The sequence below is a fragment of the Barbus barbus genome, assembly GCF_936440315.1.
Source record: "Barbus barbus genome assembly, chromosome: 3".
NCBI classification, from domain to species: domain Eukaryota; kingdom Metazoa; phylum Chordata; class Actinopteri; order Cypriniformes; family Cyprinidae; genus Barbus; species Barbus barbus.
The window spans coordinates 22,062,922-22,090,641 of NC_136731.1; the positions used below are offsets into that span (position 1 = coordinate 22,062,922).

At 37.9% G+C, this 27,720-nt stretch overlaps 1 protein-coding gene across 3 annotated transcripts; it reads right to left on the reverse strand.

Annotated features, from left to right (window-relative positions):
• Nucleotides 1-122: 122 nt before the first annotated feature.
• Nucleotides 123-27,720, reverse strand: LOC306853968 (cAMP-dependent protein kinase catalytic subunit alpha; the record flags this gene model as incomplete). Of its 3 annotated transcripts, none has more annotated exons than XM_079391698.1 (10): nt 123-3,153; nt 3,286-3,450; nt 7,345-7,467; nt 7,548-7,643; nt 7,825-7,951; nt 8,695-8,777; nt 9,302-9,400; nt 9,477-9,605; nt 9,983-10,044; nt 27,086-27,720. In XM_079391698.1, the coding sequence occupies 10 exons, from the start codon at nt 27,132-27,134 to the stop codon at nt 3,028-3,030; spliced, it is 1,059 nt and encodes a 352-aa protein (XP_079247824.1). In that variant the 3' UTR covers nt 123-3,027. The 3 variants fall into 3 exon arrangements, with proteins under 3 accessions (XP_079247824.1, XP_079247823.1, XP_079247825.1); XM_079391697.1 differs by lacking the exon at nt 27,086-27,720 and adding an exon at nt 19,313-19,785; XM_079391699.1 differs by lacking the exon at nt 27,086-27,720 and adding an exon at nt 17,061-17,211.

Genomic DNA, 27,720 nt, shown 5'->3' on the forward strand with positions numbered 1-27,720 from the left:
GGTTTTGATCCACTTCAAATCTTGACTATAGTGTGTGTGTGCTTGTTTATTTGTTTGCTGTTAAATGTCCTGTGACAAATCAAAATTCAGAACAATAACATTTAAGACATCACCACATTCTTGTAATTTTAACAATTAAAACTTTATTGGAATGATACATGTTGCAAAATATTATTCTGTGTAATTTTTTTTTTTAAACATACTCGATGTGTCCTACGGGTATCCGTCAACTTCTCCAGAAGGTAAAATAATTAAGACTGTTAAAGGCAGAGAATATACAGTATTGTTTCCCGAGAAGGTACAATAGACTACACCATCACCATACCCATGTCGGGAGGAAAGAGACTCCTGTTATTGAAAATACACTTAGAAAATATGCAAAAGTAAATCAAAGGTTTTCATGATTTTTTTTTAAAAAGCAAATAGAAGAGTGTAGGAAACTGGATGTGTACAAAGGCAAACTGTATAATGGACTGATGCGCGCACAATAAAAGATGACTGACGATGTGAATGAACAAAATGAAGGATGTATGTGTTACACCCATGTATCTGAAAGGAAGGGACGGGACCCAGGAGGGACGACATATGAATACCGCCAAAAATGTCACATTTTTCCATGCTCTGACAAAAAATGAAAGGTGCATTTGAGCCATCATTTCCCAAAGAATCACTGTTTTAAAATGGTGCTGCTTTATACAGAACCCTCCCACGTCACGATCGAGCTCAAAGATGAGGAAAAGAGCTCATCTGAAGCCAACCTGGACATTATAACTCAGTACACCAGTAGAGGATAGTCTTACGTTGCTTCTAGCGTCACAAGACCAGCGCTGAAGAGCCTGCTGGGTAATCTAAACATACAGACGCATTCTTTAAACACTGATTGTTTTGTTCTCCAGCTATTCAAACCAAGAGATGGAGCTGTTTCTTCTGTTTATACAACCATTTTATGACAAAGTCTCCAGAAATGGGGCAAGAAAACGTCCCAGCAAAAGCTAGGCATGCAGGGAGAAGAATGAGGGAGAGAAAATGTAAACCTACCATAATGTCTTGTGAAATATAAACTCCTACCCTTTGCTCATCTGATTCTAAAGCTACATCAGCATCCGAATGGTCAAAAACTGACCCAATCTGGTGTGTTTTGGCTGTGAATCTGGCAGAATACACTGACATAACATTTCCTGAGGGAAAAGAACAGTAATGTGATCTCATACTGCAATTTAAATGGCATCAAAGCTATTCAGTGTCCAATAGATTCTTCTGTTATTAAAGGAGTTGTTTGAAATACCAATTTTGACCTGGCACCAATCTGTAGTTCCCACACATTCAACAAAATTAAGTTACTATACTTATTATAACAAACCAAAACTCGACTTTGAAATCAGCACCTAACGAACAGCTGACTCCTGAAGGACTGAGCTGTAAGCGATGGTGGGCATCTGAGTTTTAAAGGTGAAGCGTGTCAACTCTGTGCTACCAGCAGCAAAAATCATAAAAATAACGCCTTTGATCAGTTATAATATATTATGTCCTTTCTGTTACTCAAACAGACTGCGGTTCAGTTTGGCGCCACTATTGATGCAGAAGTTATACTTCACCTTTACAATCGAATTAAATATTCATTGGACGCGAAGCTTTTCAAGCATAACGAAATAAAATCTCTGCAACACATTACTGCACACTTCTGGAAACTAAACAACAACAACAAAAAATCACGGGGACATTTGCGTTTGGATTGTCTTGCATCCAACAAAGTTACAGAGCAAGATAGAACGCGAACAAATTTTGATCAGTTCGTTGGACGATATTTCAACAGGCCGAATGGAGCTTCACTAACTGGTCGATATCTTAATAACACAAAGTCAACATGAACAACAAGCCTATTTGAAGCAGAAATGGAGATCGATTAGTGAAGCCTTAGAGAGAAACGTATTGGAAATCGGCCTAATTTTCAAACAACTTTGATGTCAGATGGAGGTTATTCTTATCGTCAGTAAGGATAAGGAGAAACAAAGGGTTTGGTCACTAGCAGGCGACACGGCAGAAAGAATAATAATAATAATAAAAAAACAAACAAAAAAAAACATCATCCACCAGGAACCCAGTGTAACCACAGAAACAGTGCTCTCCTTTAACGTTTTCCTTTAAAAGCATCTTTTTAAAAACAACCAGCTGTATTACAAGCCTTTGTGTTCGCTGTAAATTCATTGCATCCCTTCAATTCTGCGTTTTGAGAGTTTATCTCTGGAAATTTATCTTAGAATCAAAGCCATCTGAGAAAACGTGTAAAATATTAGATTTGGAGCTTCAAGTATGCTTACATGCTACAGATGTGTAATTTAAAATAGTGTTACAACCCAAAGCACATTCTATTGACTTAAATACACTAAATAATCTAGAGAATGACAATGAATGATCCATATCAACAATCTTTATACCAAGCGGCTGATTCTGCCTGATCTTAGTGCACTGTAGCCAATTAATATGCGATAACAAATTTGAAGGATGGTGGTGTGATACTTGAAATCCAAATGAGAAATAGGTGATGTGACAAACAATAAGCCAGAAATCTTTAACGGTGTAAGTTGGTTCGACTTGGTGTTGAGTTAAAATTAAAAATTAAAAAAAAAAAAAGGGGTGGGGGGAGAATTTTCTCTGGAGAAACCAAAATTCAGTACTACAAAGTAACCTCTATAGCTCTGGAAAAACAAAAAAGAAATAGTCACAAATAACTAGTCACAAAGAAGTGACCAAATCTCTGCCCAATGCACCCTGGCTACCAAACAAGAGGGAAAACATGAAAATGGACAAGTAACAAGTGGCGAAGGATCTGAAAAGGCAACACTGCTGGCATCTCTCTGAGGACTTTGTTCTTTTTCTCCCTCCATCTGCGTGTGAGGGCTCTACGTTGTTGTTACCGGATAAGGCTCAGTCCAGTCCATCATCACCACAACCACCTTGGAAAACGTTTTCTTCTCTCTGTTGCCCCACATCTAATTTCTCTCCAATCCCTCTCCTCTGCTGCTGCTTCTAGAATTCAGCAAACTCCTTTCCACATTTCTCTGTGAAAGAGACCCGGATTTCTTCTTCCTCGTAGTCGTCAAAGTTACTGGTGTCGCCGGGGCCTTTGCATTTAGGGATGAAGGGGGCTTCCACCTGAAAACACAGGTTATTACATTCTGATGAAGACCATAACATGTACTGCTGATGAGTTGTTCACAAATGGGGATGAGTTGAAGACTGGGGAAATGGTGAGAACGTTATAAGAACCCAGTATGATTGAGATACCTTCTTCTGGTAGATTGCAATCCAGTCGGTGGTTGCAAACCATTTGTGGCCCTTGATGTCGTTGACGCCGTTCTTGAGGTTACCGAAGCGCTTCGTCAGATCTACCTGCAGCAGGTTCCTCAGCAGGTCCTTCAGGTCAGAGCTAAAATGTGAGGGGAAGCGAACCTAGAGAAAGATTAAGACACACTTAAGTGTTTGGGATTCACAAGCACCTTTACAAATGTGTGTCACTTCCAATACATCAGAGAGAAAATCATAATTGGCACAATGTTATTTAATAAATCAACTTGTCAGTTCATCTGTCAAAAGCTAATTAATTGACAGCGACTGAATACCTAAATTTATAACCCTATAAAAGACGCGTTGCACCCAAACCACAAAACCAATGAGAGGAGCAGCAGAAGACGACAGCAAGCTAAAACCTTTAACAGGGTTTCTGCAGGATTTTTAAGCTCAAATTGAAGACTTTAAGACTTTTAAGAACTGCACAAATAAAAGTAATACCATATAAGCAGGGTAGGGCAATGTCTATAGTAGCATATTAAACTGTAAAATGACTGCCAAAAGCATTCAGATACAAGCTTTCACAAAAACAAAAAGTTTTATAAAATGATAAACTTTACATTTCAGCCTTTAAACCATTTTTAAGAAAATGGATAAGTCAAAAGTATTAATTATATTGACTAACAATTATTATCAATAAATTATATAAATTAAATAACATGAATTAGGGGTGTGCGAAATTGACAAAATTATATCTTGATATTTTCTGGGATTTTATAGATAGAAATTAGACAATATTTTGCCAAGTGTGTTATTGTGCTGGTATCTTAAAGATTACCATGGACAGCTGACTCCTGAATTTTATTGATATTCTTCATATTCCGTGTGGTCAGTTCACTGCAGAGATAGAAATGAATCTTTTCCAATAAGTTGTATGGGCATTTTTACCTTTAAGCCATTTTTTTCTAAAAGTGTGCATCATCTTTTGAGTCAAATTCTTGCATTTGGGCTATTATCAACAAAACTGATCTTTGCAATGCATCTGAAATCTGAAGTGGCATTTAGATTTATTTACACACAATTTAATGCAGCTCAGAGGGACACAGAATGCTAACATTCAGTTACAAATGCATAAATAATGTTTTGATATTTGAAACCTAAAACATTGAAAACTGATGTTTGAAATTATTTTAAAAAATGAAGATACTTTAAATGTGAAATTAAAACCACCAGCAGGTGGCAGCGAGCCATCGTTAATAAGTGAGTCATTGCGATTGAACCGAATCATTTAAAAGGTTGATTCATTCAGGAAGGAATCACCGTCATGTTGCTCAGAGACGCCAAACAGTGCTGTGGCTGTGTTTGGAATTATTTTAGTTGGAGAAATAGAGCAAAAGCAGGAAATATGGTGTCTAAAACGTAAGTCTCTTAATATTAACTTTTAAATTATGTGATCATTCTAAATGTATTTTAATAGCCTGAATCGTGCAGTGAAACTCGTACGCGCACTAGTTTAACCTCTGTTAACGGATTCATTCTCTGCCAGCAGGTGTCGCGTTTGGCTGAAATAAAACAGTTTTCCGGTAAAGACAGCAGGCTACACGAAGCAGCGCAGCACCAGACTTTGAACGTGCAGCAGTCATGTTTATTTCATGAAATCATAGCCTTTTGAAGTTTAATCGTCACATTCAGCCTTATCGCAATTCTGGACTTTCCGTCTCCAAATTTAAGACCTCTAGATCATAATTAAGACTTTCTTGTACAATTTAAGACTTTTTAAGGCCTTAAATTTGATACAACTAAATTTAAGACTTTGTAAGACCCCACGGAAACAGTTTAAATGACTCACAGCTCAAATTTAAACTTTAATTTTCTAAATTCATATCAGCAAAGGATATATTCATGGCAAAAAATAAATAAGTAAATAAATTAGTGTTGTCAATCGATTAAAAAAAAACGAACTAATCACACGTTTTTTTCTGAAATTAGTCGCGATTAATCCCACCTAACATTAAAGTTTTTAAATATACTTTTATATTGCAATAAATTCCCATTCAATCTTCAAATTAAATCTACAAACAATATAAAGACAGTATATTTTTAATATTTGTTTAATGGCATCTTTTTTATGACTGAAGGCCATGGATCACTGATACCAATTCATACTGATTTCCCTATAAAAAATATCCCCTAATATTTAACCACTGACTATAGCTACTCAACATTACATTATAATTGAGAGCTATCAATTTTAACATTTATTAGACTTAAAAAAAACTTCTAATTTAAGTGAACTTAAAACATTCTTCACATAAACCCATTATAATAAATGTCATATTTACCTGTGCCCCTCAGCAGAAATATACAGAAATTGGATAAAGTTATCAAACACTAAATTGTAAACTAAATACACATGAATCCTTAAAGCTATAAAAGTTATTGATTTCCTCTTTTGTTCGTGATGAACAGACATCACAGCAGCTGGTTATTAGGTTGTTTTTGGCTGCCATTTCTTTAAGAGCTGCTGCTTCTGAACATGACACGGATCTGACACGCAACGTATTCTCTCTCAACTCTCTTTACCTTTTCTGATCCATTTCAGGTCTTAAAGTCTCTACTAATGAGCTGATGAGTTGAATCGGGTGTGTTAGATGAGGGAGACAGTGCTTGGCTGCTCCAGGACAGTTTTGAAAACTATTTCAGAGTCATGTTCTTGGAATACTTTTTTCAGTTTAATTTTTAGTAACTTTGTTATGCGCTTTTGTGATTTTTTATTTGGTTTTGTTCTTTCTAAATATTTGTAGGTTTATTTTATTTTTTTGTTTTTATTTATTTACAGTTAAGATCTCTGCACACTGAGTCAGAAATTTTCGTATGCGTTTTTTCGTATTCCTAAAAATTTGTCATGCACAGAAACCTTGCACACTGAGTCCAATGTGTATTTATTAATCCGTTGCAAAAAAAATTGCAAAACAGTAGCCTACAGTAGTCTTCAAGCATGAGGATGATTTTGTTGTCCTCTCGCTTCTTAAAAAAAAAAAAAAAGAAAAAGAAAGGAAATACTGGGTCCATCCAATCCTGAGCTATAGAGAGGACGGAGAGTTCCCCTTCCTTATCAAGGAGCTGCGGGATTATCACGGGCGATTCAAAGTTTACTTCAGGATGTCAGTGGCTCAGTTTGATGCTTTGCTAGTGATTCTAGAGCCACATATTAAAAAGAAGACCACCTATTTCTGTGAACTCAGTGTGCAAGGATCAATATGCAGTTATTTCTGCTGCGAGATGAAGTGGATGAACTTGACAATCGTCATTCTGGATTTCGGCATTTGCTGAACTGTCAAAACACCTCTCAAAATTCTTGCTACGGATGCAAAAAACTGCATTTTTTATGACGGACGAAAATTTCGGAGGCAGTGTGTAAACGTGATTGACATAGCGTGAGGTCGTATTTATTTTTCAACGTGCGGAAATTTCGGACTCCGTGTGCAATGACCTTTAGTATTTTTAGTGCTTCAACGTAAACTCATTTAATTTAGTTGTCAAGACAACATTTCTCGTTTTTGTTTAAATTAATAATTTTATTTCACCTTTATTTCAATTAACAGAAATGTTTTAAGTTTCAATGAACTATAATAACCCTTCTCTGTGTTACCAAAACCACACATAAAAACCTTAAAGACACGAGACATGTTTCAGTATTTGTTTTCTATTTTGTAGAGGTTATTAATATTTTGAATCAGCTTTAATATAGATGCGTGTATGTATGTGTGTATTTTAAATTTAATTATTAATTACATTAGTTATTACGTTTTTTTATATTCTTATTTAGCTTTATTTTTATTTCAGTTTTAGTAAACTTATTTTATTTCAGACAGTTGCCCAAGCATGTTTTTCATCTACTATTTAAATGTTATTATTTCAGCTTTATTTCAAGTTGTGAAACAATACCAGTTTAGATTATAACAGCACCACTGACACGCGTGTGTAGTAAAGAGTGGCCACTGCACTATATGACATCCAGCACCAAATAATATGATATTCTGTCGCAGCACTCACCTTTCCAGAAACAATCTTCTCGTAGATCTGGATGGGCTGGTCGGCAAAGAACGGAGGGTAACCGGCAGCCATTTCATAGATCAGCACTCCCAGAGCCCACCAGTCCACTGCTTTATTATAACCCTGGGAGACAGAGAGAGCATGAGTTATGCAGAAATGGCTTAAACTGCAGTTAAAACAAGTAACGCAGCTTCGGTACTCACTTTACTGAGGATGATTTCTGGCGCCAGGTACTCAGGTGTGCCACACAGTGTCCAGGTCCTGCCCTTTACACGTTTAGCAAATCCAAAATCTGTTACCTGAGACAACCGCAAGAATGAATATTGCATGTATTCATTTGTGAATGCCTATGAATGAGCCTGGAAGTCTTAAAAAGACACTCAAACACAAGACATATACTCTTTGCAGTCATGTGACATTCTTGGAGCTGCTATCATTACATTTCATGAAGTCATCTGATTTTAAAACCTGCGTGTTTACCTGTATGTAGCCCTGCTGGTCTATGAGCAGGTTTTCAGGCTTTAGATCTCGGTAGATAAGATCAAGTGAGTGAAGGTATTCAAAGGTCAGAACTATCTGGGCGGCGTAGAATCGGGCATGAGGCTCACTGCACCGGACAGAGACAGACAGACACAACGTAAATGTACAGAGGTCACAGGACCTGCATGCATAGTCATTATACAAGAATGAGATGATTGAATAGTTCAGGACACTGCTGCCACTGTTTGACGTCATATCAACTAACCTAAAAAAATATCATTAACTGACCTGAAAATAAACAAAACTAATTCCCAGTCTGATGTAACATATCCAATATCACTTATTCAAAGCATCAGTCAGTGCTGCAGCCTCTGAGGAAGGTTGCACAGACAACAATGAATGTTTTGAATCTTTTAGAGTTGCTATAATGTGCCTTCAAAAAGAAACTATGAATACATTTTAAATGTTTGGCAAGTGACAATTTGGCCTCAAAGTTCCCCGTCTAAATTTGACACTGCAGCTCGAGGAAGTTAGTCAATGTGGCCAGTAGTTACGTAATATTTATTGAAAAAATGACTGAAATCACTGTCAGCAAGAATGCAGTGTTGCTCTAGATTTGACTAATAAGTCTCTAATCTGGTATTATTTTGAGTATGAGGCGGTTTCGAAATTGTGTGTCATCATATAGATGATGTAACACATTTTGTAGTATGACACTAAAAATAGTAGAAAACAACAATAAATAGCTATAAATGGAAATAAAATCTAAGTGATTTCATAACAATAAAGAAACACAAATTTTAACAAGTATAACAAGCCTGGATGGAGTAAGCATGTATGAATAGAGAGAGAGAGAAAAAAACCCCTCACCTAAACCGGCCGATTCTACGTAAGTGAGAGAACATCTCTCCTCCAGGAACATACTCCATTACCATATACAGGTTAGTATTATCCTAAGAACACAACACACAAAAGAACAGAGCACAAAACCATTGAGATTCATGAAGGCTTAATCAAACATTCAGTAATATTGTCAAACATTATTCCAATTAAAATAACTGTTTTCTATTTAAATATTTTTAAAAATGTAATTTATTCCTGTGATGTAAAGCTGAATTTTCAGCATCATGACTCCAGTCTTCAGTGTCACATGATCCTTCAGAAATAATTATAATATGCTGATTTGCTGCTCAAGAAACATTTCTCATTATTACAAATGTTGAAAACAGTTGTGCTGCTTAATATGTTTGTGAAAACCTCATTTATTTTCAGGATTCTCTGATGAATGGAAAGTTCAATAAAACGGCATTATGTCTTTACTGTCGCTTTTGATCATTTTAATGTGTGCTTGCTGAATAAAAATATTAATATCTTTAAAAAACATCTTACTGACCCGAAACTCATCTAAAGGCTGAAAGACTAAGTTCTATATCATTCTTGTCCAAAACATGCAAGTATACACACACAGAGCTGGTACCTTGAATGAGTGCTCCAATCGCACAAGGAACGGGAAGCTGACGGCCTGCAGGATGCGTTTCTCATTCAGTGTGTGTTCTATCTGTTTCAGTTTCACCACCTGAAAAACACGAGAAAATAAGCTCCAACACACAGACACACAACTTTCAGCGCTGATTCCTCTGAGAGTGGCTTACCTTCTGTTTGTCGAGGATCTTCATGGCAAAATGCTGGCCTGATTCTTTGTGCTTAACTAGCATGACTCGTCCAAACGAGCCAGTGCCTAGAGTCTTCAACCTCTCAAAATGGTCCAGAGATGCAGTATTCTGAGGAACACAAAGTATAAAGAGGAACAGAAGATGAAAATTTTTTCAAAGACAAATTTGACCGTTCTTGTATGGTTTATCTGGAGCACTGCTTATTTCATTTATTATCTGATTATATTCACTGTTTAAAGGACAATTTTCAGAAATGAGATGAAATACAGCAAATTAAATCAAAATTCATTATACATTAAATTGTACTTTTATAACTTCCTCAGGGTCTCTAGTACAAAAGCTGCCTACTACTGAAAAATCACAGAGACTCCGGTGTTAAAGAGAAAAACAAACAGCAGGTCAGCTCACCTTGTGTCCAGAAGGGGGCATTAGCTCATTGGTTGACAAAGTGATTCTATGCAGTGCTGAATATGGGATTAACTGACCTGTGCTGGGTTCTCCCATTTCTTTAGGAAATCTTCTTTGGCTTTAGCAAGAAACTCCTTAACTGAAAATGACAAAAGGCAGAAATAATATGCGTGTTATTTAATTATGTGCACAACAGAACAGCACTGCACTTAGAGACATACTAATGTGCTAAAAAAAGAAAAGAAAAAAGAAGTCTGAGGAGATATTGCCATTAGAATCTGTTCAAATGTCAACAAGTTGGACATGTAAAAACAGGCATGGCTGTATGGCAGTCAACATCAACCTTTTACAGCCCCTACAACACATTAAAGTCCAGAGTTGCTGGTCTACCCTTATTTATGACAGCAATTTACAACGTTTCATCAATTTCAGCAATATTCCAGCATTTTTTATTTTTTTTTAATTGTTGATTCAAGTATAAATCAGCAGAATTCTACAGACAGACTCTGTGTGGGCATACAGGTAATTTAAAGGGACAGTTCACCCAAAAATGGTAATTCTGTCAATTACTCACCCCTCGATACCTGCAGGAGTTTCTTTCTTTTATTGAAAGAAACTCCTGCAGGTATCGATATTTTATCAAAAATAAAAAGATGATTTTTATAGAATACTGGTAACCAAACAGTAGCCGTTGATTTCCACAGTATATATGCTCTGTCATGAAACTCTAGATGGTGCAGGCTGATGGGTCGTTAATGCAAACTGATGATATTCACAGTGTTAAATTACTCGGCACCAGCTGATTGGTTCATGTTGCATTTGCAGCCAATCAGCTTGCTGCTTTACATTTAAATGGCTGGTTAGCATTTCACAGAGCGGTTTCAGAGTTCCTCTGAAACGCTCCACCCTCCCAAGCTCCACCTTTCTAAATGTGCTAGGGGTTATTATATATGCTACATGTGCAGCAGCAGTAGCTAGCCCTAGTTCCTGTACTTGCTTTGTAGCAACAAAAACAATCAACAGCAATTCAGCAGCATAGCAAATCTATTCTGCCAAGATGATAGTTTTTTTTTTTCCTCCATACTATGGATATTGATGGCTAGGTTGGGGAATCAAAAATCAGTTCCAATTCCAGAATCGGATACTTAAGGTGAGGAATCGGATACTTGTTGTAAAATTAAAATTTCGATTCATTTCTGAGGACCTGACCTAGTGATCTGCCAGGACCTTGCTCGCTAATCTAAGTCCTCCAAAGTTTGGCTACACTTGTGATCTACACTTGTGATCAGAAGCCAAAAAAAGCTAAGTATAATATCTGTGATAAGCTAAACATGTCTCAAGAGAGGTGTCGCCACCAATGTCAAAGCACTTTAATGTAACAGATCATTAAAGATCGCGAAAACGATTCAAACGCCAACGTGTTTTGAGAATTTAAATCTGCATTCACACTGCCGCTGACCTAAAGAGAGCAGCTGCTGTCATGTATATGAATGAAACCGCTTCACAGTCTTTTCAACCACACAGTATCATTATTTCTGTTACAAACATTCAAATCACAGACGTACTGGGATAAAAGTTTATAGTTCAGATATACACTCTGATATGTACGATAGCGATTAAAATAGAGTAAATCACCTTTTGAAAGTAATTTGACACTTTAAATGAAGATTTATCGAATACATTGCTACACCAGTAGGTGGTGAAAAGGGGCTGTTAAAATGTATTTGTCTTTGAATCATACAAGAGATTTTTTTCAAAAACGCTGATTCATTCAGTAAGGAAACAAGTACATCTTGAGAGTCATTGAATCCTTCATTCATAAATTACATGTGATTGTTTATTTGTCTGAATGTTTTTTTCTTCAGAATCGTGAGAGAACCACAACTTCCACTGAAAAGAAAAAAAAAATCTAAAAAAAAAAAAAAAAATTATCCAGAATCATGCAGCTCTATTTTGCGTACAAACAGCTCTTAAAGAGTCCAGTTTTCATGTAGACGATTGATTTTTCTTCATGGTATTCAGCAGCAAATAAATTGTTTGTAAAAAGAGACAGGATAAATGTCTGACTAGGGTTGGGTATCGAGTTTGATACTTTTTAGGCACCGACCGAATTGCCTCGATACCACCGAGTATCAAAAAACGTCTTGTCGTTCGGTACCAAATTTCGATACCTAAGGGGTTAATCTCATTAACGTCAGTGAGCCAATAATCCTGCAGCACTAGGTGTGTTTGACTAGAAGCGGCAACGCGCTGATTGATCAGTGTTTGACCTCCGCGAGAGCGTTTCGAAAGAGCACGGAGCAGTCTGCTCTTTAAATCGTGCGGTTTGTTTATTATACACAGACTGAAGCTCGCGGTCATTTCAGCGTCTGCCATCTCACTAAATGAGGACATAAACAACATCTCCAGACCTGCTCTGAGAGTCACTTCATCAGCATTTTACCGTTTGATTCGAGTAAAACTAGCATCATATCATATACACACAGAACTGTAATGGTATTCCAGGCAACCCGTCAAAATAAAAGTTTGGTTTAACTTGGAAGACACTGCGGCAGAAATAAATTAATATTGTTCAGCAGACAGTACATACTGCTACTACTAGGCTACTATTAAAATTATTAAAACTCTTTTTTAATTAATGATCACACAACATTTCTTCCATGTTTTAATTTTACTAGTAACATTTTGTTTGCCAAAATAAATAAATAGTTTTATTTTCAATAATTTAAAAGAAAAATGAAATTGTTTTATGCCTTCATTTGAAAACCAGATACAGAACACAGAATTTCTGAGGAAAAAGAAAACATTTCATAAGGCTGTTTTAAGAATAAATTTGAATAAACTAAGTAGTTTTTATGCATTCAAATAATTAGACATACTACACCAGAATTTAATAACAATAAAACATTGTGAAAGAAAATAAAACATCCACTTATGAAAGTGGATAAAGATTTTAAATTTCTTGAAGTCTTTTACAACCTCGAATAAATGAATAGAAATGATGATTCTGTCTGAGCTATGCGTTTTAAAACGAGCACGCACTAGTGTAAACTGAAAACTATTTGAGCTTTATTAAAATTATTTGTACTGATTTATTGTGTTGGCTATATTTTGTTCCTTTGTGCAGTGGCTCAGGAGATGAGTCTGAGTCTGTATAAATGTCAACAAGCTGAAAAAAATAAAACCAAAGTTTTTTGAGATAATGTAATCTTGTTAAAACTGTTTTCATAAAACTGGTATCGAAAAAAGTATCGTTCAGGAACCGGTATCGAACTCAAGGTATCGGTATCGAACATTTTTGAACGATACCCAGCCCTATGTCTGATATAATTTTTTGAGGATCATCATTTTTCATTGGAACCGAAACTGGGAATCGAAAAGAATTGGAATTGATAAAATTCAAACAATACCCAACCCTATCGATGGCTACGGTCAACTGTTCATTTACCAACATTTTCCAAAATATCATCTTTAATGCTCAACAGAAAAAAGAAACTCAGAGGTTTGGAACAACTTAAAAGTGAGTAAATAACACAATTGCCATATTTGGGCAAACTATCCCTTTAACATCCAAAGCATTCACATTTTAGATTGACTATGCCAACAGATAGTATTCTCCCCATCATATCCCTCTCTATAAAATCCTGTCAAATTCAGGTATTAACCGTTTATATCAGCATGTAGTGAAAATAGGTTGTTTTCTTGAAGAGACATGCTGGCCGGTTTTGTCCAGATTGGTTTAAATTCCAGGGCAAAGCTAAATTAGCATCCCATTATATATAAATTTAAGTTCCCTACCACAAAACAACACAAACAAACTCAAAACTGTGGTCCCCACAGTATTGGCCACTTCCGTTTTTCATTATGTTTGTTGTGTGTTCAGACAACACTGTGGCAATCACTCTCATTGGCTGTACGAGGTAAGGCCTGTTCTAATTTCCACTGTTGTTAAAACCACATCGACTGAGCTCATGTTATCTAATACTTCCTGAGCCCACCATGACAGAACAAGAGCTCAGACCCAAATCAATATCCACTGACTCTCTCTCACTTCATATTTCTCTCGCTCTGTGTGTGTGTGTGTGTGAGTGAGTGAGTGAGTGAGTGAGTGAGTGAGTGAGTGAGTGAGTGAGTGAGTGAGTGAGTGAGTGAGTGAGTGAGTGAGAGAGAGAGAGAGAGAAAAGTCACAGCATCATAATTTCTGCTTTGGAAACAGTGAGAAAGAAATCAGGTGGACACACCAATGAAGTACTATGTTCCCCCCATTTTCTTTATAAAGTTGTGTGGGAACGTTCAGATTACAGACTCTTCCTCATTCCACACTACCAGCGCTCCCTCTGGGGAAATGCAAGCTGTCACAGCTGCTGAGAAGATCCAACTGTTGCAACTGCTGCGCCCAGAGGAGACATACAAAGAAACGCAGTGCGATTGCTGCCATTGAGGAGACTGTAGGACACACCCACATGAAGCATTTCCAAAGTGCAATGCTTTTAAATCCAAAGTATGGGCATTAAACAATCTCTTTCTGTGGTGAAAGAGGCAGATGCAGTGGAGCAAGGTTAGTCACACTCAAATCTACTGCCATTATCTCCAATCCACAAGCTCCAGGCAGAGCCAGAGAGAGAGCAAAAGCAAAAGCCTCACCCCACAACTTCCCGTCAATTCCCCTGCCTTATTATCTCTGAGAGATTCAAGAGTGTCTCTCTCACAAACGCAGTGGCTGATGGGACTGCACACACTCCAGGGTCATATTTCTACTTCGTTTAGATAATCTGTAGAGGAACTACAGTAGAAGATATAGGCAGGGGAGAGGACAGTGTCCAAAGGTCACCTAAACTTGATACTGATCCAAAGGCTCCACAAAACCATGCAACAAAAGGTGCTTGAAACAGATTCAAAACAAAGATCAGTAGGGCTGTCGCAATTCGTCGATTTTAGTCGACTAGTCGATTTTTAAAAAATCGCGTTAGTCGCGTCGACTAACCGGCATTCTACTAGCATTCTACTAGCATTTGAGCTACTAGCTTTCCTGTAGTTAGTAGCTCAAATGTAAATGTAAATTTAAACCGGCAAAATACCGGAAGTGGCGCATTTCACAGACTAGAATCCATAAAACACATTTTTATGACTATTTTCCAAGGCTGCATGATATATTAAACCCATTTAAAAATCATAATTAAGCATAATTGTGAATTCAAAAACGCTATGATTTAATTAAACAGGTAGACAATTTCTCAGAATCAAACTCATTGATGGAAACTGCATAGACAGACTGTTCACTAGGGATATCTTTGGCAATGACAGAGTTAACGGGGCATACAGAAAGTTAATTTAAAGTTTCCATGGGCGTGACAGGCAAGATAGACAGCTCAAACTCAGACACATTAGATGAGACTAAACGGATGGACAGTTCAAAATCAGCCACCATGGCTGATTCCGCACAGGAAGAGAGTTCAGAGATGGCCTCCTCAGCCGGTTCAGAACAGGGCAAAAGTTCATAAGTGGCCTCTGTAGCCACGACGGGACGAAGATTCACAGATGGCCTCCTTAGCCATGACAGGACAGGACGAGAGTTCAGGGACAGTCCTTTTGGCTGCGACAGGACAGGCAAAGAGTTCACAGACGGCCTCCATAATTATATGTGATGCAGTTCACACAGTATATGCGCTTTAATTATTTCCATGCGTGTAGTTAAGCACGTGCGTCTCACAGCGGCTCCGTTCACAGTAGTTCCACAGAAACTGTTATAATTTACATGTGGAGCGACTCAAACTCATCTCTGCATGCTGTTGTGAGTTTGTGTTTATTATAACGTTCATCTGGGAACGCAACGTGCGGCGTTTCATCAGATTTGTAAGGTAAATCATTTATAAACCTACACAAACACAGGAGAATACATCGCGATTTCAAAATAAAAGCTCAAACCCCTCACTCTGAGTTACACGTTTTGATGTCCACATATTCATGTAATTACAGTGGCTGTAGCATTTCTGTCCTAAAGAAATGGCCAAATATTAAAGATTAAGTGTACGTTTGAATTAAATGGTGTTTGGTCAATATTAAACAGTAATGTGTAAAAATAATCGTCAGGCCGTTGGCGCCCCTGCAGCCCTTTGTTGTAATGCGTAATCTATATTAGCTCTATTGTTTATAATACATTATGCATTTTAACAGTTTTGTTCAATAAAACCATATGATTCCTTGCTTTTGATACTTTATTTGAACTAATTATTGCATAATTGCTATTATATATGTACTTTAAGTCACTTTAAAAGCTATTGTTAACTTCAATCCATTTATTACCACAAAAAAAAAAAAAAAAAAAAAAAAGATATATATATATATATATATATATATATTTCAAAATTCATTTTAAATTGTATTAAATCAAAAAGCCTGTCTAATTTATTGAGTTTTACAGTTTTATCTGTACCAAATTCTGTTTTCCATTATTTTCTGGATTCCATTTTAATTGTTCCATTAAATTTTAAAAATAAAAAGCATCTCCAAATAATTGATTTTATATTAAAAAAAAAAAAAAAAGCATTTTTTCAGAAATACTGCACATTTACATTTTTCACCTAAATAAATTCTGGTAAATACTATTTCTGGTAAATACTCCTTTAAAAGGTGTTTTTTGATTATAATTGTATTGTTATTAGACTAGAACACGTGGATATGTTGTCACTCTCACACTATAATACTGAACTGTGATTTCAGTGATTTGGACTATGAGATGGACACTTGCTTCTTGCACTATGTTGCACTTCACTTTTGGTTTAAAAAAGGATTTCATAGAAATTTGGATTTCATTTGATTTAATAAAATATTTTGTAAGTAAAATTGTTGATTTTTTTGCGGGAAATTAATCGTTTAGATTAATCAATTAATCGAAAAATTAGTCGATAGATTAATAAAAATAAAAATAGTCGTTAGTGGCAGCCCTAAAGATCAGGCCGCTACGACGTGCAAACAACCCGAAAGAAAAATCTAAAAAATTACAACAGCCATATGTAAAAATAGCCCTTCTGCAATTTCATAAATGGCTCAGGATATGAATGATCCTTGCCTTTGTGCTGGCTTCCCCAACAAATGGGTGCCATGACTACTACAGGGAAATGATCAATTCCCACACAAAGTTAGCCGTGCCCTTACCGTCCACTAGGAGCGTGGGACCCTCCACTCCTCCTCCACCACCACCACCACTACTACTACCTCCCCCTCCTCCTCCTCCCTCCACTGATCCTCCTGAAGAACGAGATTCCCGCTTCCCACCATGCCTCCTGGAGCTTTTTCGGTCACACATGGGCCCTGCCGAGATGGTTCCTCCTTTCTCCTCTCTCCTCTTCCTCACAGCATCAGGCTCATAGCCCTACGCCTCTTCCTAAGAGGTCCTTGCACGCTTGACCCTCACATCCACTTTAGCTAAGAGCTACAGGTGTGCTTCCAACGCTGCTTTTGTCTCCAAGTGTGACCAATGATTCAGTCTGCTATTCCTGCTCTTCCTCGAGTGCCGAATGCTGAACTAAAGCCCTCGCTTTCAGTGGCTCCACTGTGCGGACATCACCCTGGTAAATCAATCCCCCTCATGCTCAGTTTGTATCAATATATATTCTGTACACAGTGCCATTCCACTCACCCTCAAGTGGAACACACACGCCTAAAACCCAAGCACATACACAAACACACGCACTACATTGATCCAAACAGGGACCTGGTCGCTTAGGGGAGGGGCAAACCTATAACAGCAGTGTCACATCTAATAAGAATCATGGACAATAAACGGATAGTGTGGCAACTTAAAAGCAGCAAATAAAAGGTAACTTCTTATTAAAAGTGGAGAAATTAGGGTCAAAAAGAATCCAGTAACTGGAAAAATGAAGTGGGAATAAAGGGTACCACATAAAAGTGCACCCTGTTGGTCCCTCAAACCCTGGCAATGTCCTCTAGTGGACAGAGTCCACAATTGATTAGTCAGATCAATCAGTGTGGCCCTCGGCTGCTGTTGCTTGCTCTGATACACACCAAAAGAGGTCGGCTAGTGGTGCATTGACAGCAAAAGCCCCGCTGGTTCACAAAAACACACACACACACACACACATCTGAGAGCAGCACCCATTTGCAGACAATGCAGCCCCAGGCCTGGCATTTCAGCCTCTTTCAGGGAATAAATGCAGTGGCAGAGCAAGAGTAAAGCAGAGACACAGGAAGAGTCAGGGACAGATGGATTTAAAGACTGAGCCAGATCCAGCCACCCTGGCCAGGTGGAGACTCAAGGGACAGCGACACCTTTGGTAAGTCTCTCCCTCCTCCATAATCTCTTTCTGCTCTCAGATACTTGGCACACTTCCACAGGCTAACTTTATGGATACAGAGTTGGTAAAGGTGGGGTGTTTTAAGTAAATGTCCACATGCCCTGGTGGGAACTTTAAAGATGAGACTTTAAAAGCACAGAACAGTCAACCAAAGAAAATGCAGGAGAGTTGACAAAAAAGGACTGATTTAACAGATGCCATGAAGACACCGCGTGTAAAACATCAAATTGCAAATCAAATGCTTGTAGGGCAATCAGCAAATTTTCAAAGGGTCTGTAGTCTGACCCTACAGTCATCTAAAAGAGTGGATAAGCGCTACATGAACGGGTAGTACCGTTAGCATTAGTTCGTAATTCAGACTGGCAGGAACGGCAGAACACTGGGACCCCAACAAAGCGGGACACACTGACAGGTTTCCCAGGAGACAGACAGCCAGCTTCCCTGGAACTCCTGTATGACGCAGCCAACGCCAGGCAACAGCACAAACATTAGAAGTTGAATAAAAAGGGTTTTGTACCCAGGATCTGTGCCTCGGCAGTCCCACATCAATCCATGAAGCACAGCGAGAGGTGCTAATCTAAACTAGATCTCCATATCACCCATGACCTTGCCTATATTTACTGCATAGTTTCAGTTAAATCCAAATCTCTTTTTGATCCCATTATGAAAAACATCTATAAATTGTGGTCAGCCAATATGGGTAATGTTAACATCCAGAGAGCAAGATAATCAAAATAATGACATTTAAAGGAATTGAAAGCACATTTCTAAAATAAGAACTTATTTTAAACAACATTTACTTAAATGTAAAAAAAACATTTATCCTCTATTGACTAGACTTTAAATGGTCAAGTATCAGCCTGGTGGATATACTATCCATAATCAAAGGTATTCAAAAGGATAATTGGTTGATCTCACATGCTCATTTTGGAGTCAGGCCAGCACTTCCCTATAGATCAGATGGGGAGGTAAATCCTTTAGACATGCAGGTTTCTCCGCTCCCTTTCCCAAGCTCCGCCTACAATAGTTACATCCAAACACTCACTGTGCCAGCAGCCTTAACCCACATAATGTCTCAGGTCAGTCACTCACTCCAGCAAGAGGCCTCTGACTCATCCTGGGACTGGTAGTAGCCGCCCTCCCCACGGCTAGAGTCTCCAAGACCGGCCCGCTGGAACAGCCTCTCTGCCAACCTCTGCAGCGCTAACATGGTAGACAGCCGTGAAAATAAGCGTGGCGTAGAGGCATCCGACTTTGTACGGCTGCGCTTCCAAACTCTTTTTACAAAACAGGAGTTAGGGTCACTTCTTTCACGAGACTCTTCTATTTTGACCTCTCTGAGGATTCGGGACTCAGGGCAGGCAGGGCTGAACCTTCTCCGTTTCCTTGCCTTCCTGTGCCGGGCTCACACACCCAGTTTCCTCCCGTGGGCTTCCGTGAACAGTCAGGGACTTCTGTTTCCACCACAGCCCACCTTGGCGTTAACCCTTACTGTTGTACTGTCTGATCCACAGCATTGTCTGCCATGTCGTCCTGTCTTGTCCATGCACACGATAAAATATGCCCCCCCCCCCGCCCCGGATGCCATCTAGCACCTGTCTCTGGGGATCTGGGCGGTCCATCAGCGATGGAGCAGATATGGACATGAAGCATGGCATGAATAAAGCCCCCCATTCTGACCAAGGGAGGGTGCGCTAAAATTCAGCGTGAAAAAAAAAAAAAAAAAAAAAAGCACTCCATTTTTGCAACTGAATGTATCAAGCATATTCAAATGACATGCAGTCACATGCAAATAGAAATCCACTCTTCACACATAGATTCTAGCAGCAACATGCCACTGAGATCCATTTCACACATATCTGTTTCACCGACACCAACTATGCCTTATGCAAGCTGGGCTCGAAAGGGGCCTTGAAAGGTGTTTGACTTTGGAACAAACTGTGCATCAAATATATGGCAGAGAACTGGTACTGGGTAGATGACAAATAACACATACTTGAGCTTTATTCCAACATCATTTAGGTTTAAACTGTGTAAGAATATGAATAGTTTAATGAAAAGAAAAAGATAAAAGACAAAAAAATTATTGTAATTTTTAATTACAATTAATCTGCAATGAACGACCCCATGAATGTTGTTTCTTTTGCTCAAATAGGGTTTAAAAAGCTTACTTTTCAGGCTAGACCAGCCAATGCCATGCGTAGCTCCAACATGCTTATGACTGCGCATGCGCATCAGCTGCTCCAGCCTCAGGTTTCTATGGAAACTGGGGCCGCTGCAGTGATGCAATGACTTTACCATTCAATGATTGGCTCTTACATTTAGAAGGCGGGACTATCCTTCCATATTGCGCATTGCTGTTTCTCCCATTCATAAGTATAGGAGTGAACCATCTTTGCATTTCTAGTCTTTGATAATATCCCACTAAATGGCACTACCCCAATTAAGTTCCTTTAAGATTCCTCATCATATGGTTTCACATTTTGCTACTTTCTAACACTTCAATCTGATTTGAGAGGGGGGGGGGGGGTCTGATTTCGGAAAATTCCTAAGAGATTCTTTTATTCAGATTTTTATTTAATGGGGGGAAAATTCTATAATAAATAGTCATGTCGTAATTTTATAGGGATCATGGGACGATAAATCGATTTGTGAATTGATTCTGCAACTTTCTGAATGCATCGCGATTCTCTCTGGAATCAATTCTGAGCTTAGTTTTTAAGTAATACTTCAAATTTATCATCCCATCCCTATAAATTTAATTTGAATATTATTGGATAATCCAGTAAATTCAATGAAATGAGCCTAATCTATTTCCTACTTTTCTCTTTTCAGTAGGAACTTGCTGCACATCAAAAGATACAATTATTCATTAAGAATTACATTGGACATAACAGCAAACAGAAGCAAACTAGTATCATAAAACAGAAAATTCCAAATAAATTCTGACTGAACGAATCACGTTAGATGCTTTTGAATACCTAGCCTATTACATAAGTTGAATTTTACATTGAGGCAGCAAAACAACTAAACTCTTATGTCTAACAAACACCCCTCAGTGAGTTCTACCTTGCTTAACATGCTGTATTTTCTGTTTACTTCATGCTACCCAATCGTTCTCACATGTGGTAATAAGGTAAAGCAGACTTGCTGCTTTCTATGTAGTCAGTACCGTGGTAAACAGCAAAGCATTACCAGGTAAAACTTTTGTTGTTGCATATATATATATATATATATATATATATATATATAAAAAACATGCCACCCATCCCTTGCGGGCAAAAAGTGCTTATAAAATGAAGGACTATCCTAGAGACATCTGATGCTGTGATTCAAAACTCACAAGAAAGCAGAAGCAAAGCTAACTTTTGCAACAGGAAAAGAGAGAAAGCAAAAAGATTCCATCGCCTGAAGATGCAGACAGAAGGCCACACACAAAGTGGTCTTTTTCATAACAGTGGTCATCATATGATGTTCAAGAGACTGTTCAGCGTCAACACTCCAGGCTGGCTGGATCACACAGGCTGCATCATATGACCCCATCTCCATGACTTTACCAGCCCAGACCTCCTCCTCCTCACATCGGTTCCCAAGTGCTCTCTGAAGACTCATGGCAGCCCTGTGTTTATGTTTCGGGTCCTCTTCACTCACATCCTCCTCATATATAGTTATTGCTGGTTTGACCTTTGCGGTCAGAAATGCCTTTCTCATGAAACCCACTGCGGCTGCTGAATTAGGGCTTCTTTTCTCAGTTGTTCCTGGAACATGCTTCCATTTACGATATGTAATCATCGTTGCGCTATGAAGTTCAAATGGGCGAGGACATCAGGCTATTTAGCTTAGACATAAATTCGATTTATTGAGGGATGGAATCAATTGATATCTAAGAAGATAACTGCACCTATGAAGACTGCCTGTGACTTTATTATAGTTTAACGGCAGTTCATTGTTTCAACTGCCAAATTAGCAAACACTAAGTTCGAGAGCTATAGTTCTAACTCTTACAGCTGTTCTCTAATAATGATAATAGTAATAGGACATGGCAAGCATGCAATTCACAGGTAAACAATAAGCAAAACCATTTTACAAAGAGTATGAGAACTTCTTACAAAGACTAAGGGATACAGTCTTAAAATGAAAAGTTCTTTGTAGGCATATGGCTCCGTGAAGAATGTTGGTTCCATGGAACCTTGGGGAAGTAGAAAAAGGTTCTAAGTTGTTCTTTACACTGAGAAGAAAAACAAAATTAAGAACTGCTGAATGAAAGGTTCTTTGAATGGTTCTTCTATGGCATTGCCGTGAACCCACCACCCTTGGAACCTTCATTTTTAGTGTAGTTTTTGTGTGTGTGTTTTGTGGAATACCAAAGAGGTTTCAAGCTGACAATCAAAGCAACTTGTGCACAATATTCTAAGTCTTTTGAAGCCATATGATAGCTTGGTCTGACAAACAAACACAAATTTAAGTGAATATTATAAGAAATTCTTGCCTTCTACCACAATGCTCATTCACACTTCCAAATATTCTAGCTTGGCACTATAATGCAACATGAAAAACCAACTGTGCTTGGCATAACTGATGTTAAACCTAGCACAGTGTCTTCACGTGGCATACCTGCATATAGGCCCCTGTGCAACAACAAATGAGATCTGAGAATTATCAGTGAATAAGGAATCCTTCAAGGCTTATGGACTAGATCCATGGTGCTTTTTGACAACTATGGAGATTAACAGCCCTAGGTGTCCATTCTCTGTATGGAGCAGCTTGGACACACTTCAAAGTATCTTTTACGTAGGGTTGGGTATCGAGTTCGATACTTTTTAGGCATCGACCGAATTGCCTCGATACCACCGAGTATCGAAAAACGTCTTGTCGTTCGGTACCAAATTTCGATACCTAAGGGGTTAATCTCATTAACGTCAGTGAGCCAATAATCCTGCAGCACTAGGTGTGTTTGACTAGAAGCGGCAACGCGCTGATTGATCAGTGTTTGACCTCCGCGAGAGCGTTTCGAAAGAGCACGGAGCAGTCTGCTCTTTAAATCGTGCGGTTTGTTTATTATACACAGACTGAAGCTCGCGGTCATTTCAGCGTCTGCCGCCTCACTAAATGAGGACATGAACACATGAAAAACATCTGCTCTGAAAGTCACTTCATGAGCATTTTACCGTTTGATTCGAGTAAAACTAGCATCATATCATATACACACAGAACTGTAAAGGTATTCCAGGCAACCCGTCAAAATAAAAGTTCGGTTTAACTTGGAAGACACTGCGGCAGAAATAAATTAATATTGTTCAGCAGACAGTACATACTAGTGTTGTCACGATACTGGAATTTCTAACTTCGATACGATACCTTGAAAAATATCGATACTCGATACCATTTTCGATACCACGGTGAAAAAAACTGCCACAATATTAAGGGGGTATTTTTGTTTTTAATTTAAAGATAAATGTAACAAGTCGAGAACATGCGGTATATTTTACATGAACAAAAAAATGTCTTGAGGTACTGCCTTTGTGGATTTATTTATTAATATTTTATTAATCTTAGTTAAATGTTAATTGAAACTAACGTTTACTAATACATGTACTAATTAAAATCCAAAGTTATATTTGTTGATATTCTCATTTGCTTCATAACCAAAATATTTCCAGATATAGGGCCCTATGAAATCCGTTTTATTTTTCCCCAAATTCCGTTTTATTTTTTTCTACATTCAATTTTTTCCATTTTAATTTTTCTGGATTCCGTTTTTTTCCGTTTTAATTTTTCTGGACTCTTTTTCTTTAATGGTCAAATTAAATGCTATTAATCTAAAAACATGTCTAATTCATTAAAATCATGAAAATTATACAATTTAACATTTAATTTATTAAAAGTGTAACAAAAATGACACGTTTAGGGCCGTATGAAATGTTTTATTATTTTCTCACCTTATGTTTTATTGTTACCAAATTCTGTGTTTTAGCATGTCTGGCTATTTGAATGCATACAAACTATTTTTATTTATTCTTACAGTAGCCTTATGAAATGTGTTTCCCCCCTCAGAAATTCTGTGTTGTGTATTTAAATGTTACTGGATATCAGATGAAGGCATAAAACAATTTTAATTAATTTATATTTGAATTAATGAAAATTAAACATTTACATTTTTGGCAAATGAAGGGGATTTACTATTAAAATTAAAATATTTTGTGATTATTTCTTTTAAAAATACTAACAGTAGTAGTATTATGTACATTCTACTAAATAATAGTAATATAGCCTATTTCTGGCACACGGTCTTTAATAGGCTGTTAAACTGAACTTTTATTTTGACGGGTTGCCGTGAATACCTTTAAAGTTCTGTGTGTGTATGATATGACGCTAGTTTTACTCAAATTAAATGGTAAAATGCTCGTAAAGTGCCTTTCAGATCAGTTCTGGAGATATTGTTGATGTATTTATGTCCTCATTGATACGGCAGACGCTGAAATCACCGCGAGCGCCACATTAGTAAACACAACCGCACGTGCAGCACATTTACACAGAGACACGCAGAACATGCAGGATTCATATTTAAATCCACTTTTGCAGCTTAATATTTACAGATACTAGTCCATATCGCGATTTGATTTAAGTGTAATGACCTACTTTTGATTAATTCATCCAAACTTTGACAAATTCCGTGACATTCCGCGTTAAACTGTAAATTCTGTTTTTATGACTGGATTCCGTGGCGTTCTCTGCATCGCGGAGATCATAGATCCCTACAGATAGCGCTCCTGCTGTGTTCTTTAACAACCAGAGCAGTCATCTTTCTATTCACTTCACTTTTGCTATTTAACCAGAGCGAAGGAGACGAGTGCGGTCACGTGTGGTGCTTGTCCACGCGCCTTTGGAGAGAAGTGAAAGTGACAGCTCGGCTAGTATCGGTGTATCGATACTTCGGGAAATTAATATTGGTACCGTTCAGATATTTCAGTATCGATATTTATCGAAATATCGATATTTTTGACAACACTAGTACATACTGCTACTACTAGGCTACTATTAAAATTAAAACTTTTATTTTTTTTAGTAATGATCACACAACAGTTATTCCATGTTTTAATTTTAATAGTAACCCCCCCTTTGTTTGCCAAAATAAATAAACTTTGATTTTCAATAATTTAACTTTATTTATTTATTTGTGTTGGCTATATTTTGTTCCTTTGTACAGTGGCTCAGGAGATGAGGCTTTGAGTCTGTATAGATATCAACAAGCTAAAAAAAAATATTTTTTTGAGATAATGTAATCTTATTAAAACTGATTTCATAAAACTGGTATCGAAAAAAGTATCGTTCAGGAACCAGTATCGAACTCAAGGTATCGGTATCAAAAATATTTGAATGATACCCAGCCCTACTTTTACGTTCATGAAAGAAAGAAATGCATACAGGTTCTGAATGCCATGAGGCTCAGTAAATGATACATAACTATTTCTTGGAAAAAGGTAATACGTCTACATTTGTTTTCATGCTTTAACATAGACACAGAATGAATGCATTTGGCAAGTATTACAACCAACAAATGTATCCTAAAAGGTTCACGGCTTGTGCAACATTATTGCAAGAGGCTGGAGAGATTCACCAAAACTTCCTTACAATCTCAAGTGTTTACACAAAAGAATCCTTGAAAACACTTCCCTAGATTCACTCAAGCCATTTCTCATACAGAAAACAAAAACCCATTCTCATATTTTTGCACCATTGTATGAAGCATGCTTAACTGAGTGACGTTTTAGAGCAGCTATAATATCCGCTACATCTAGAAGGTATTGATGTTTGTCAAGATGTCATTAAACGGTTAAGATTAGTTGCAGAGGAAGTCTACAATCTGAATGTGAAAAAACAGATTTGTGACCCTGGACCACAAAACCAGCCATCAGTCGCACGGGTATATTTGTAGCAATAGTCAAAAATATGGGTATGGGTCAAAATTATCGATTTTTCTTATGCGCTAAAAATTATTAGAACATGAAGTAAATATCATGTTCCGTTAAGATATTTTGTAAATTTCATACCGTAAATATATTGAAACAATTTTTGCTTAGTAATATGCATTGCTAAGAACCTCATTTGGACAACTTTAAAGGCGATTTTCTCAACATTTAGATTTTATTTTTTGCACCCTCAGATTTTCAAATAGTTTTATCTCAGCCAAATATTGTCCTATCATAACAAACCATACATCAATGGAAAGCTTATATGTTCAGCTGATGTATAAATCTCAATTAAAAAAAAAAAACTGGTCTTTATGACAGGTTTTGTGGTCCAGGGTCACATTGTTTTATGATTTGTTTGATTTCCAGACTCACTCTCAGTGTCACAATCAAGGACACCCGGGGTTTGACAATCACATTCAACTGTAACATCTCATAGAAGTCAATGAAAGTGATTTAAGAGGGCAGGCCTTTATTAGAAGATCATATAGGATCCACAGATACTTAAAGGTCAATAAAAAAAAAAAAAAACAATTTAGTAACCATCATATTGCTATCAACACCTTATGATTTTTCTACTGTGGAGCGCAACAAGAGAGCTTATGATCAGACAGCCTCAGTCACTATATCGGTACACACTTTGAAAGTTAATATGACACTGTTACCTTCCTTTGAGCTCCACAGAAGAAAGTCATGCAGGTTTACAAGGACATGAGTGGGGGAAATAGCAGTTTTGCCATTTTGGGGTGAACTATACCTTTAACTATGATGTCAGATCACGTTAGTCATTCATTCAATGGAAACGAATGGCCAAGATCAGTTGAGGCAGGCGGTTCACTATGCTTTGAATCCCGGCCTGAGTGCGACTAATTCAAGTAAACACACAAGCACTTACCGCTCTCCATCTCATTGCCCTTGTTCTTGGCGGTGGGCGCGTTGCCCATGATTGCAGGCCAAGTATAACAGATCTAAATCGACTTTTCTTGACGCCAACTGTCTTCAGACTCCGTCCCCTTACTGCTCATACGATTTCTGCGTCCGTTGCACTAGCTATGTCTGATCATAACTCGCTGGATCACAGTACTCTGTCAGATCACATAAAGTCTGGAGGTTGATAGCAGCTGGTTAGTTGGTTAGCTAGCTAGCGAGCGAGCGCTAGCTAGCTAACAGTAGCTGTCTGGTTGCAGTGCTTCGGATTTGGTAACGCCTCTCGACTCTCCTGTGTCGGGTCCGCTGAAATAGCACTAAGAGCCCGTCTTCTTCTCCCTCTCCTGTTCCTCTTCCTCGCTCTGCTAACCCTCAGCGAGGCCCTCGACGTTCCTTTTGAGCACCACAAGCCCCTGTTTTCACCGTCCGCGCGCGATTACGGTCACAGCACGCCGACTTCGCCGCACCTTTTCGGTAGCGTGACCGTTTGCTTGTTTATGTTGATGGAGCAATTCGGTCGTGTGCACTATGTAGCTCGCATAACTCGACAGTCAGACCCCTTCCATTAATCCTCAATCCACAGCTACAGGGAACTCCTGCTTC